This window comes from Pleuronectes platessa, chromosome 24, assembly GCF_947347685.1.
Source record: "Pleuronectes platessa chromosome 24, fPlePla1.1, whole genome shotgun sequence".
In the NCBI taxonomy this organism is placed as follows: Eukaryota; Metazoa; Chordata; class Actinopteri; order Pleuronectiformes; family Pleuronectidae; genus Pleuronectes; species Pleuronectes platessa.
In genome coordinates, this window is record NC_070649.1 from 5,847,995 (window position 1) to 5,862,172 (window position 14,178).

At 43.5% G+C, this 14,178-nt stretch overlaps 2 protein-coding genes across 4 annotated transcripts; one reads left to right on the plus strand and one right to left on the minus strand.

Moving 5' to 3' along the window:
• The first annotated feature begins 931 nt into the window (after nt 1-931).
• LOC128430839 (NACHT, LRR and PYD domains-containing protein 3) lies at nt 932-9,249 on the plus strand. 2 transcript variants are annotated; one of them, XM_053416921.1, is made up of 17 exons: nt 932-1,123; nt 1,699-1,798; nt 2,403-2,516; nt 2,615-2,731; nt 2,951-3,023; nt 3,113-3,323; nt 3,506-5,300; nt 5,711-5,884; nt 5,972-6,139; nt 6,224-6,382; nt 6,472-6,645; nt 6,726-6,899; nt 7,278-7,451; nt 7,776-7,937; nt 8,053-8,226; nt 8,313-8,359; nt 8,448-9,249. In XM_053416921.1, the coding sequence occupies exons 2-17, from the start codon at nt 1,713-1,715 to the stop codon at nt 8,975-8,977; spliced, it is 4,332 nt and encodes a 1,443-aa protein (XP_053272896.1). In that variant the 5' UTR covers nt 932-1,123; nt 1,699-1,712; the 3' UTR covers nt 8,978-9,249. The 2 variants fall into 2 exon arrangements, with proteins under 2 accessions (XP_053272896.1, XP_053272897.1); XM_053416922.1 differs by lacking the exons at nt 932-1,123; nt 1,699-1,798; nt 2,403-2,516; nt 2,951-3,023 and having other exon boundaries at nt 2,617-2,731.
• Nucleotides 9,250-9,312: 63 nt separating this feature from the next.
• LOC128430840 (PI-PLC X domain-containing protein 1) lies at nt 9,313-13,371 on the minus strand. Of its 2 annotated transcripts, none has more exons than XM_053416924.1 (7): nt 13,121-13,371; nt 12,838-12,974; nt 12,043-12,168; nt 11,808-11,963; nt 11,003-11,115; nt 10,683-10,753; nt 9,313-10,378 (listed from the first exon to the last, which is right to left on the minus strand). In XM_053416924.1, exons 1-7 carry the CDS (start codon nt 13,254-13,256, stop codon nt 10,107-10,109), a joined length of 1,011 nt encoding a protein of 336 aa, XP_053272899.1. In that variant the 5' UTR covers nt 13,257-13,371; the 3' UTR covers nt 9,313-10,106. The 2 variants fall into 2 exon arrangements, with proteins under 2 accessions (XP_053272899.1, XP_053272898.1); XM_053416923.1 differs by having other exon boundaries at nt 12,838-13,046.
• Between the last annotated feature and the right edge of the window lie 807 nt (nt 13,372-14,178).

Below are 14,178 nucleotides of genomic sequence, written 5' to 3' on the forward strand. Positions count from 1 at the left end.
TGTAAATGTCGTAAGGAATACAATTCTGTCCTTAATAGTATTTTATTGATCAGCCAATGGAGTTTATGTTGATAATTTCACTTTTAATAACCATGATTTATTGCTGTTTTTTATTTTAAACATATTTAACATCTTTGAACAAACGCCATCATTCATCAAAATCCATCAGAAATACCTTCATGTAATATAAACAATTTAATTAGTGCAATTTGATATGCTTTTGGAATGTTTTTTTAAAATATTTTTGTGGCTATAGTGGAACCTTTCTCATGTGGTTGTGAAAGAGGAAGCATTAAATTAGGGAAGTACTGGTTCTAAATCCAAAATGAAAATCTGAAAAACCTAAAAACCAGAGAAAGGATATGATGCCTAGATGTCAAAATATCTTATCTAAGTCACAATAACTAACATACAGGGAAAGTAAAGTGGATCAAGGGACATTTTTATTTCCTTTCCTGACAGGATCCTAGAGGAAAAGGTCAGGGGTCACCGTAATGATGAGGGGCCAAATCCTCAGACTCAAACACAGATAAGGGAGGAGATGGAATGAAAAGAGGGAGTTTCTCAGTGTGAGGGGGGCTGGCTTCAGGCTTTGTGTCTTGAGTTTTTTTCCACTTGTCAGAGTGAAACTAAGTTTTCTATTGAGTCACACCGCCTCCTTTGTATTGTGGGTGTTTCTTTGCCCTCAGTTACACATTCCTGCAGAGCTCTACTCGCAAATCTCACTTCAGACGCAAGGATCATTATCAATGCATTTATTTGTGACACGCGTATGTCATTTAAAGGCATAAAACACCATTCTGCCTGGACCTCAGGGCCTGGACTCCACCCTGGAAGACGCCTGCAGCCTGAACTCAGGGCAAAGAAACACTCTCTCCGCTCTCCCTCTCTTCCTTCCTTCCCTTCTTCAATTGCCATTGTCAGTCTGTAGCAGGAGTCAAATCACCTGGGTGTGTCCCTGGAAGGTGCCAGGTGTTTGTGAGTCTGTGAGGATCAGTGATGTCGTGCCCAGGAGACGCAACCTGAACCTGCCTGCGCCTGTTTCCTCTGTTTGACTCCTTTGTGGCTGAGTTCTCATTTGGAAAGTTGGTGGTTAGTTTCACTCCCCCCCCCCCCGACCAAGGTACAGTAACCAACATTTTCTCTTCTTATTATTGTGTGTGTTAGTGGTCATTCCTGAATAGGGTTCTTTGGGGGCTGTCTGAATTATTTTGTGTCATTTATATGTTAATTTAATAATGATACTAAAGTCTATACTTCATTTAATATATTACAAATCCTGCACTCAAAACAGCTGAATATGAGTGGCACAGGGTGTAGATAAATAATGTAAAAGTAATGTTTGTGCTCTGCCAAAGTACAGTATTATTATATTTCATGTTAAAAGCAAGTTTGAAAAAAAAAAAAAAAATGTAGAACGAATAGAACAAGCGAAGCAAAGAAAATACAAACAGAAGGAATGTGTAGTTCCAGTGTTTTGCTTTTTCTTGTATATTTGCATGGAAAGAGAAATGTGTGTGCGTTTCTGAGCCATAAAATGATCTAAATATGTTTAAAAAGCAATGAGTTTTCACAGCAGCAGTCTAATTAAAATGCACAATGTGTAATTATAGTACTGAGAGTGAATCCTGCACCTTATCGTCATTGGCTGCTGCTGTGTTTTCCAGGTTACTCTAACATTTTGTTATTTCTGTAAAGGTTTTTGCTTCATTATGGACCAGCCTGAAGGCATCGATGGGGAAACCCTCCCCTCCAGAACCTCTCCATGCGGGGGACATGACCGGACCAAAGCTCAGAGGTGAGGAGTCACAACATACACATCATAGATAGCACACGGATGGGGGCCACTTCAGGCAATGATGGGGCCCTCCTGACCTTCTCGTGGCACAGACCCATGCACTTGTAAAATAGCAAATGTGATCCAAACATCCCAAAACAAATGTGGTGCTCTAAACTAAGTGTAATCTGGATGTGAACCGCAACTGGCCCAATGTGGTAAATGGTGAATATTGCCCAAATAGCACCTCAAGAAAATATGGGTCAGCTTTGGGCCACAATTTTGCTATGTGGGATATAGCTGTAAATGTTTTTCTTTTGTGGTATTTCACATTATGATCACATCCTCATCCTGAGTGTTTCTGCAGAAGTGTTCATCATGACTCGTGCATTTTTCTGGGGGGGTTTTAATATTACAAAACACCTCTATTAATATAGTTTCTTTCCCATTTTTCATTGAAAGCTTCAAGGGGAAGTCCAGAAAACAGGAAAATCATCTGTTTTCTTTTTTAAACCAACCTCTTTTCCACTTCAGGACCCATAGTTGGCATACTGTATGTCACACCCTTCCTCTTCTTTGTGGTCACGAGATTATTAAGTGTAAATAACTCTGTCTTGTGTTGAAGCTCAAGGAAGCAGAGGAAGCGAGCGGCCTCCCCCGTCCCCAGCTGTGTGTCCATGAAGAGCAGCGAGTCAATGAAGATACCTCTTACTTTTAAAAGACAGTCTCCTGAGACAGAGTAAGACAACACACTGTGTTAGCATTCTTCACCTGAGAATATGTGGTTCATCATCTTTACAGTGAAGAGTAAAAGTGTGTGTGTGTGTTACATTAAAGATCAGATCATCAGCAGCAGAGAGCAGCGTCTCCTGCCGAGCCCAACTATGTGTCCATGAGGAGCAACATGTCAATGGAGATACCGCTTGCTTTTCAAAAACACTCTCCTGATACAGAGTAAGTCTCTATCAAAAAATCTCTTATATTGATCTAAGAAATGTATCCGCCCTTAAACATGAAGATTATATATATCACTAGAGAATTTCTTTCTTTCTTTCTTTAAAACTGTGCAAACATTTGGCAGAAAAATAATTACTTAATCAAAATTTGGGGTTTGAGGTGGGTAGAGTGGTAACCAGTATGAAAATTATATTTTGTATGTGTTGTCCTCCCCAGACTACAAAAGAAGAAAGTTTGCAATGGTCAGTGTGACCTGGAACATCAAGAAGACCTGGACTCTTTATTTATGGTGTGTACAAAACACATTTAGATTCTTCTCTTATTGCTCTTCATTGTAATTTCTATTGACACATTGGTTTGTGTGTCATTGTCTCCCAGCGGCTCGAGAACGACATGGTTGTTTTCATGAGGAACGAGCTGAAGAGGATGCAGAGGATTCTAACACTGGGGTGTCCGGGTGACGGGGGGATGATGTGCGTGGAGGAGGAAGACGAGGATATGAAGAGCGGCAGAGAGGCGTGTCAGAAAATCGCTCTGCTCTTCCTGAGGAGGATGAAGCAGGAGGGGCTAGCTGAGTCTCTGCACAGAAGTAAGACCCTCGATAGGTGTCTGTATAGTTTGCATATTGATCAGCTGACGTGAGGATCTGAACTAAGGGTTGTGTCAGAAGCTGTTGAATCCATTCCGTTCTCCTTTGCTCTTGTGTTTTTGGATTTCATCATCGAAGTGGATAGAAATGTGCATTAGTTCTTCTTCTTCTTTTTTTTGCAGATTCTCCTGCCACGTGCCAGACTAAACTCAAGTCCAGTTTAAAGCAGAAGTACCAGTGTTTGTTTGAGGGGAATGATAAAACGGAGAAGCCCACCCTTCTGAACGAGATCTACACAGAGCTCCACATCACGGAGGGAGGCACCGGAGAGGTCAACGACGAGCACGAGGTCAGACAGATTGAAACGGCCTCCAGGAAACACACGCGACCCGAGACGACGATCAGATGTGAGGAGATCTTCCAAACGTTTCCAGGAAAAGCTCAGCCCTGCCGGACGGTGATGACCAAGGGAGTCGCCGGTATCGGGAAAACCGTCCTGACACAGAAGTTCACTCTGGACTGGGCGGAAGGCAAAACCAATCAGGACATTCAGTTCATGTTTCCCTTCACCTTCCGAGAGCTGAATTTGCTAAAAGGTCAAAAGTACAGCTTGGTGAAACTCGTTCACCGTTTCTTTGGTGAGACTAAAGAAGTCGGAGTCTGCAGCTTTGACAGATCCCAGGTCGTGTTCATCTTCGACGGACTGGACGAGTGTCGACTGCCGCTGGATTTCGCCAGCGCCGAGATCCTGACTGATGTCACAGAGTCCACCTCAGTGGACGTCTTGCTGACAAACCTCATCAGGGGGGATCTGCTTCCTTCCGCTCGGCTCTGGATAACCACGCGACCGGCCGCGGCCAATCAGATCCCTCCCGGGTGCATTGACATGGTGACAGAGGTGAGAGGGTTCACGGACCCCCAGAAGGAGGAGTACTTCAGGAGGAGATTCAGGGATGAGGAGCAGGCCAGCGCGACCATCTCCCACATCAAGACGTCACGGAGCCTCCACATCATGTGCCACATCCCCGTCTTCTGCTGGATCACCGCTACCGTCCTGGAGGACGTGCTGAGAACCAGCGAGGGCAAAGAGCTGCCCAAGACCCTGACGGAGATGTACATCCACTTCCTGGTGGTCCAAGCCAAACTGTGGAGTGTCAAGTATGGCGTAGGAGCCGGTGAAGACCCCCACTGGAATCCAGGGAGCAGGGAGATGGTTTTGACTCTGGGGAAACTGGCTTTTGAGCAGCTACAGAAAGGAAACCTGATTTTCTACGAATCAGATTTGAAGGAGAGCGGCATCGACATCACAGCGGCCTCCGTGTACTCAGGCTTGTTCACGCAGATCTTCAAAGAGGAGAGGGGGCTTTCTGAGGACACGGTGTACTGCTTTGTCCATCTGAGCATTCAGGAGTTTCTCGCCGCCCTTTACGTCTTCCTCACCTTCATTAACTCTGGCGTCAATCCGCTGGCTCAAACAAAAACCTGGTGGTCTAAGATGTTAAAGGACAAATCCAAGGTGTCATATCTCTTCCAAATTGCCGTAGACGAGACCTTACGGAGTCCAAATGGCCACCTGGATTTGTTCCTCCGCTTCCTCCTGGGCCTTTCACAGCAGACCAATCAGGTTCTCCTCGGGGGGCTGATGACACAGGCTGGATACAGCCCACGCTCCAATCAGGAAACAGTCGAGTACATCAAGAGCACGATCAGGAGGAACCTCTCCCCAGAGAGGAGCATCAACCTGTTCCACTGCCTGAACGAGCTGAATGACCGCTCCCTGGTGGAGGAGATCCAGCAGTACGTGAATTCAGGCTCCCTGGCCACCGCCGACCTCTCTCCGGCTCAGTGGTCCGCTCTGGTCTTCATCCTGCTGTCGTCAGCGGAGGAGATCGACGTGTTCGATCTGAGGGAGTACTCCGCCTCGGAGGAGGGTCTCCTGAGGCTGCTGCCTGTGGTCAAATCCTCCAACAAGTCTCTGTAAGTGCACAGAAAAGCATTGGACGCCTTTAATACATGAATGTGTAAATCCTGGATTCTTCTCGGCTGAGATTGATTCATTAATGGGGAGTTTTGCAGGTTTTTGGGGTTAAACCAGAGTAATGCACCAAATAAAATGTTTAATCGTGGCACCAGGGGAAGTCAGGGTAGCACTAAAGTTACTGGATATCGTCCTGAGGGGAACATGAATGCATTAACAAAATTGCATGGCATAGCTCTTGAGGCATTTGACCCCAAATCTAAAATATTGACGGGCAAGTGGACTGAAATGATTCAAGTCCTTTCAAATAAAAGGCAAGGACACAAATTCATGCAGGAGACTGCAAAATTACAATCAACATTTCTCCTTTGTGCAGATTAGAAGATCTATAATGTTTTATGTTCCTCAGGCTGAGTGGCTGTAACCTGTCGGAGAAAAGCGGTGAAGGTCTGGCGTCAGTCCTCAGCTCCCACTCCTCCAATCTGAGGGAGCTGGATCTGACCAACAACGACCTGAAGGACTCGGGGGTGAGGCTCCTCTCTGCCGGACTGGAGGATCCACGGTGTCGGCTGAAAAAGCTGAGGTTGGAGTTTTATGCATTGACTCGATTAATTCGTTAGGCAGTCCAATCTTCTTCTACTGACCTCTGACATAACGTTCATTTCACCAGGTTGAACCAAAACAACCTCACTGAGAATTGCTGTCAGGGGTTTTCATCTGTCCTCAGCTCATCGTCTCTCCGAGACCTCGACCTGAGCTACAACGACCTGCAGGACTCGGGAGTGAAGCTGCTTTCTGCCGCACTGCAGAATCCGCCTTGTGTACTGGAAACACTCAGGTCGGGAGGAATCAAGTTTTGTGGCAACAGTGACATTTAAATGTATTTACAGTAAACAGAACTGACTGTTAAATTCGGTTTCAGGCTGATTGGCTGTAAGCTGTCAGAGAGAAGCTGTGAGTCTCTGGTGTCAGGTCTCAGCTCCTGGACTCTGAAAGAACTGGACCTGAGTAGCAATGACCTGCAGGATTCAGGAGTGACGCTCTTGCTGCAGAGTCAGCTTCGTGGTCTGGAGACTCTGAGGTTAGATTATCGCACATCCATGTGGGTGACAAATGGCAAAACTCTAGAATAACTTCATGCATAAAGAAAACGTCTCCTCATTTCATCAGGTTGATTCAAACCGGACTCACAGAAAAATGCTGTCAGGAGTTCTCAACAGTCTTAAGCTCCGAGTCGTCCAGTCTGAGGAACCTGGACCTGAGTAACAACCACCTGCAGGATTCAGGAGTGGAACTGCTTTCTGTGGGACTGGCGAGTCCACACTGTGCAATCCAAACTCTCAGGTCAGGTGGCACAAAACATGTGGTATTTTGCACACTTTAAATACAATACAAAGCTCAATGTTTCCCGTCTCTTTTGTCAGATTAAATCAAACCAACCTTACAGAGAGATCCTGCCGTCACATGTCATCAGCCCTCAGCTCCCAGTCGTCCAGTCTGAAGGAGCTGGACGTTGGTAACAACTCTCTGCAGGACTCAGGAGTGGAGGCTCTGTCTGCAGCTCTGCAGAGTCCACGCTGCTCGCTGACAGGTCTCAGGTCAGAGTTTTTACTTTTGCCCTAATCATGTGTTTGCTCTGTTGGTCCGTCTCAATCTGGGTAACCACACAAATGCATTCTTCGTACATTTAATTTATTGAAGCCATTTATTTATATAATACTCAAGTTTTTCAACATCACATTTGAGTTTCCTTTAGCGCTCCTGACTCTTATCCAAACTAGAATTTCTTACAAAAATATACAAAAAAATGTGAAATTATATCTACTTCCTATTTGCTTCTGCGGGTCGCACTTTCTGCAATCACTTGCTCTCGCTTCCTCCTGGCTCAATTTGCTGCAACTTTCTTATTTAAAATCCAGTCAGATTGAAGTTCATTTCAGTTTAACTAAGGGAGTTGACTGGTTGAAATCCCTCAGGCTCAGTGGCTGTAGGTTGTCATGGAGGAGCTGCGAAGCTCTGGCCTCGGTGCTCGGCTCCCGCTCTTCTAATCTGAAAGATCTGGACCTTCACAACAACCACCTGCAGGACGCAGGAGTTAAACTGTTGTCTGCTGGACTGAAGAATCCAGGATGTGCGCTGGAAACTCTCAGGTGAGATCTCAATCCAACGCCACTTGTCAACTGAACGTTTCTTCTCGGCTGGTTTGTTTTAAACTTGTGCAGAATTTGCTATAGAACACTTTTTCTTCCTTTAATTACTGTTGTAGGGTTTAGAGGTTATGCATTGCATGTGTAAAATGATTATGATTAAATTATATATTAAATAAAAGACGTTTTCCTGTGCTTTTACTTTTATCTGCAACATGAAAGTTGTTATGATGCTTTAAATATAACGTTTCTTGAGACCTGACTCATTTTTTTGTTTTCACTGACCCTTAAAACAAAAACATATATGTAAATGTTTACATTTTTTAGGTTGAATCAAACAAGTCTCACAGCAAAATGCTGTGAGGACGTGTCATCAGTTCTAATCAGTCTGAGAGATTTGGACCTCAGCAACAACGACCTGCAGGACGCAGGAGTCAAAGTGCTCTGCTCTGCACTGAGGAGGGACAAGTGCCGACTGGAAACATTCAGGTGAGCTACACCCAGTCCTGTCATTCATACCTCTGCTTCATATTCACTCACCAGCAAGGACCACACCTCAACACACGCCCACACATCACACACATGCTGCTCTGTATTCCTGCAGGTTGTCTGGCTGCTTGATCACAGAGGAAGGCTGCACTTCCATCGCGTCGGCTCTGAGGTCCAACCCGTCCCAGCTGAGAGAGCTGGACCTGAGCCACAACCATCTGGGAGAGTCGGGAGTGAAGCAGCTCTCTGCTGCACAGGAGGGTCGAGGGCAGAGGCTGGATACTCTCAGGTATTGAGGGGGAAAGTATAGGAAGGTAAAATAAATGTAATGTTAATTGTCTTTATATGAGGATCTGACTTTATTGTGTCTTCCAGTGTGGATCATGATGGTGTTCAGTGCTTGAAATCCGGTCTGCATAAGTGTAAGTGTAATATTGAATCCATTAATGTGGCATCCATCATATACAACCTGCAGATTTGCTTCTATATTTGTTTATTTGTCACCGTCAGATGTCTGTGAGCTCACGTTGGACCCAAACACAGCACACAAAAACGTCCTCCTGGCTGAGAACAACAGAAAAGTGATGCTGGCGATCGAGAAGCAGCCGTATCTCGATCACCCGGACAGATTCGACTGGTGCTACCAGCTGCTGTGCACGGCCGGACTGGCCGGTCGCTGCTACTGGGAGGTGGACTGGGAGGCGGGCGTTGACGTCGGAGTGACTTACAGAGGACTCAGGCGGATAGGAGCCCGTGACGGCAGCAGGCTCGGGTGGAACGAGAAGTCGTGGAGTTTGGAGCTGACTGATAAAGGTTCCTACGCCTGGCACAATAACATAAGGACGCCGCTTCTCGCTTATAGCCCGGCGGGATCGAACAGAGTCGGGGTGTTTCTGGACTGGCCCGCTGGAGCGTTGTCCTTCTACAGCATCACATCAGACTCACTCATCCACCTGTACACGTTCTACTGCGCCTTCACTGAGCCGCTCATCCCTGGATTCGGCTTCTTGTCATTGGAGTCATCAGTGTCCTTGTGTTAGAACATTTAATAATTCCCCCAAATAGCCTCCATTTACCTTGATTTTTATATATATTTATAATTAGAGTTTAAGAAAAGTTTATTAATCCTGAAGTGTTCAAATATTAATTCAACACAGCAAAGCTTTTTGTAGCAGCAGACAGTGATCACATTACTTTTACAAATGCACTTTTGTATTAATGGCTGTTTTTATTGTCTTCATTTTGTATTTATTATTTTTTGTATTATTATTATTGATTGGCCCTTGGGGACTTAAAAGCTTTTCTCACTTTACTGAAGCCACTGATTCATTATTCAAACACTGAGCTGCAAAGAAAGAAATCCAGGATCACTATATATATTTTAAGTATTTATTTACATAGTGCATGAAAGTGTCTTTTCCAAACCCGTTTAATTAAAATGCAGTAAAGTACAATACAACAATAGCTTTCTATTAGAAATAGAAAACATAAAAAAAGTATGCTCAATATTTAAGTGCTCAAGAAAAACAACAATTCTGTTTTATCTAGTAAATACTTTTTATAAACGCATGCTCACAAATATGATAATAGGAATTATACATCATAATAATACACATTATCATTATATATATTGTATATATATATTCAAATGTTATATTTGTGAGCATATGTTTATTGATGTGTTTGTTAACAGCTTCTCCCATGGAACAATATAATAAATGACATTACAGCCGGTTATAATAAAAAGTATATAACTGCTGCATATAAGGAAAAACTTAAAATGTGCTTATTGCTGTTGCAGGTGTTAAAATGTTTTGGGGATGTGTGTAAACTGCTGAACATTATTGCATAGTGGGGAGTACTGTGGCACCAGAAAATCTGAATATGAGGATTTTAAATATAGTAGTCATATATCCTGTGTAATGTGACAGACAGGTGTGAAACAACGCAAATCCAATGGGACATATTCACATGACCGGACATATTTGGTGCTGTACACTACAGTGTGCTGTCTTACAGTAGTTTCAGTTAAATACATTAACATTTGTGTTAATGTAAAACTTGATCAAGACATTCCAGTGTAAACAGGAAGATATTCAAGAGTATAAATCACGGGGTGTTTTTGTATGTGTGTAAACAAAGCAAAAGATGATTTTTGTTCGTTGGAACTCAGGCACAGCCAGTGGCATCTCCCTGTGTCCTGCAGACGGGACGCAGCTTGTCGTTCAGGCCGATCACGAGCGAGCAGAACTGACTGACGTCCACGAAGTCGCAGCAGACGATGTTGACCCGGCCGTCCTCGGGCCCCGGCCGCTGCTCGCTCGCCCAGCTCAGCAGCAACGTGAGGCCCTTCATCGTCATCTTCCTCATGGTCTGGAGGGGATGGAGGAGGACGTACGGGGCGTCTTCGGTCAGGTTCAGGCCGCTGACGTAGAAACCAGCTAGAAAAGACCGATACATATAGAATAAGTGAAGGATGAGGAAGACAATTCACAAAAGGCTCAGTCGATTGAACATAAAACCACATGTAAAGTAAGATGTCTTTTAAGAGAGCAAAATTTATATAACCATCAAACTCTCTTTAAAGTACCTGAAATTTGCTCCAAATGTAATATTAAAGTATAAATGACATGTTATTGCCTCAAGATCAATCAGCAAGTAATTTAACTAGGACAGGCTTTCAGTACTTTCCCTTAAATCAAACTTTGAAAGGAGGACTTCCTATTTGTAACGGAGTATTTTCACCTGGTCGTGTTCTGCGCTTCTGGTCCTCCAGGAAAGCGATCACCTTCTTCGGGTCTGGGCTGTCTGCATACCTGGAAACAGAGCGCCACCATGAGGCCAGTCAGGTTAATGTTTAATGATCTTATTTCTTTTATCAATCTTCAAGGATATTTGGGAGATTGGGTTTGTGTGGTGATAAATAAACAGGATAATCCTGGAAAATGCTGCAGCTAAACTTGTGTGATAATACTGCGCTGATGCCTGATCCTGATGCATAACAATAGAAACACAGTGTGAAATGCAGGCAGTGTCGAATTAGAACATTTAGAAACTCAAGTTACCGGTAAGGTATTTCGGCCCACAGTTCAGGGTGCTGCAGCACCACCTGCTGGTTTACATAGGAAAGGATGACCTGCTGCCCTCTGGACCAACAGGAGCGCAGAGTGGGGGTCTCCTGCACATATACACACATCGAATTAAAGTCAAATTAAATTCACCAAAGAGGATTTAATCATTTGTTTTAAAACAGGGGGACCTAATAAACCGGCAACTGTTTACACACAACCATATCATTATTAACTGTATTCTTATATCACAAACACTCCCTTCATAAATACAATGCAGCTAAAAATGTTTCTGAAAAATTATATAAAATTTGATGATCAAAGAAATTAAGGGTAGAGGGTAGAATAATAGGATTATGCTCAAATATTGAAATTGAATTAGGATTAGACTTCAACTTCTCCACGTCGGTACATTTAATTCTGTCCAAAAGTAGCAGCTCCAAGAACTGTTGGAGAGACAGTCCTCTAAGAATAACGACGATCAACCTCTCCGAGCCTTGTAATCGAGTTGCGTTCACTATATTAGCTTTCGGTTCCATTGTAATTAGTTTAAATCCCTAAATAAACTAGCTTTTATCAATTACCCAATAAGTCAATTTAAATGCCAATCAAAAGTTCCCAGAGCCCAAAGTGGACTCTTTGATTCTGTTCGTGTCTGAGCGACAATCCAAAACTTAATCAGAACAAACAATACTGAGAAAAACAGCAAATTCTCACATCTGACAAGCAGCAGACTTCTTTTGATACGTGACTTGAATTATGAAGCTATTATTAAAAATATTCCCTGTGTGAATCCACTGACCTTTGAGGAGCAGAGCTTATCTCCAAACAGCGTGACGATGTTCTCCACCAGACGGGCGTGATCTCCGTCCGTCAGCGAATCGAAATGCGAGCAGGAGACGATCACGACCTCTTTGGGATGAGCGTCCAGCCAGGAGGCCAGTTCGTCCAGAGCCTCCTGCGAACAAACTGAAACCCTTATTACAGTGAATGCAGATTCTTGCCTCTGATTACTGCGTTCGGTGAGGTCAGTGTACCGTGACGGCCATCAGCGTGTAGAGGCCGTGGGCGAAGAGCAGTGTGCGGCCTCCCGCTGGCCTCCGGGCGATCCGCAGGTCCAAGAACCGAACACCGAGGTCACACTGATCGCTGAGGACCGACTGCTACACTCACATGCAGCGAGAGAGCGAGAGACAGTAGAAACAGAAAGGGGGAAATAATGCACAGTTTATCCACAAAGACAAACTTCCAATAATTGTGTCTTCGTAATACCTTGCTCAACGGCAATGGCAGAATAACTCCAAATCCTAGATCCTGCTCCCTATATGCATGCTGGGTTATATTTGTAGTTAAACAACTTTAATATCGTTAGAACTGAAAGTAAAATAAGAGTTTTACATGTATGTAGGTATGTGTTTTAGTTTTATCCATACATCTTATGAGATAGAACAGGCGTGAGTGCACTATTTTGAAAAATTAGATACAAATATTAATGCAGAATGAGTTGCTTTGCATTCAGTAAGTGTTATATCACCTTTATACACATTAAAGTGTCAAGATGAGGGATTGTACTTCCTGATTACTCTGATCATTTATGTTTTTATTCCTCCAGTAAAAGTTTGTGTAATTAGAGTGTAGTTTGTTGCAAATAGATGATCATGATAAAAGATAAGGCAGTCAGAAACATATAATAAATAGAGCCATTTTTAAGGGAAAAGAATTGGGCCATGCATACAGTCTCATTTGTATTATTGCCCCTGCATCTGGTCCCTGGCACCACGTGTGTGTGTGTGTGTGTGTGTGTGTGTGTGTGTGTGTGTGTGCTCTTTAACCTGTGTGGTGGCCCAGCGGTACACACAGGGTCGAGTCCAGCAGGGAAACAGCCTGTCGAACACTCTGAGGAGGCAGGACTCTGATCTCAGCACGGGAGAGGACACATCCAGGCAGAAGGACATGCTGTCATGGCTCCCTGGGGGGACAAGGGACAGCCGGGTTACTTTTGACCAGGTAGCTGGTAGCAGTTTAAAGGTGACTCGATAATCTGTGGGTTCACAATCAGGGTTATTCGTGCTAAATATCCCGGTTTACCCACTTCCGGCCTGGTGGTGGCTTTACCTGGTAGGGCCAGGTTCCACAGCGGGACGTCCAGCAGCTCCGCAGGGAGACGGGACATCCAGTCCGGGTTCCCTGCGAGCTGCTGCCGCTGTTCCTCCTCCTCGTCCTCCTCGTCCTCCATGTTCCTTCTTATCATCTCATCGCGGAGCTCGAACAGGCTCCTTCTCTCTCTGTTGTTCGGGAGAAACTCGGGGTTTGTTTACAAAGACTTCCGGGTACGAAGCGTCAGTCACAACAACTTTTCCGGGTTTTTCAAAATTGAAATCGGATAAAGAAAAAAGAAATCGCTTTCAAAATAAAAGCAACATTCTCTTAGATATAACCCAGTTAGAGGTTAAAAGTTTGGATCCGGTTCAATACAGTTAGTTTTAGTTTTATTTTGTCATTAAAAATGGGTGCAAAATATACTATTCACAAAAAAAGAAGAAATTCCACAAATTCAATACAAAATGCTGAAGTTATCACTGCCCTGTTGTTCACCTTCACCACTGGAGGGCAATGTTCAGCCAATTTAATCAATATATATACATATAATATTCATATTGATTTCAAATTAAACTACAGGCAGCTCACAATTACATTCACACTTTTATTAACACAATATTAAAACAAATTTAATACAGAATTCTTACCATGATGATAATATCAGTATTTATGTTATTTATGCTAGCCACAGTTTGTGCGGTTGCAATTTTAAATCACATGTGAAAAGAGTTAATTTAAGGTGGCTTCAGTCAGTTCACTGTAAAATCTAATAAGACAATGAGCTAAATACTTACTGGTAAAGAAGGCAGGCAGGACACAAACATTCCTAATCATGTTAGATTTTCCCGGAAGTGTTTTTATCCTCCAGTGTCCCCTGTTGAATGTAGTTAACTTCTGTGAACCAAGACTTCTCCTCTTCTCGAAATTTCAAATCCAATATTGACAAACATATTCTCAGGAAACTTTGAGTAGTAATTCTTGGGAAACTGTTACCTTATCCTGAATACTTTCTATCTCATGACATATTTTATAATCATGCATTTTATCCCACTAGAAGTGCATCCTTGAGTCTG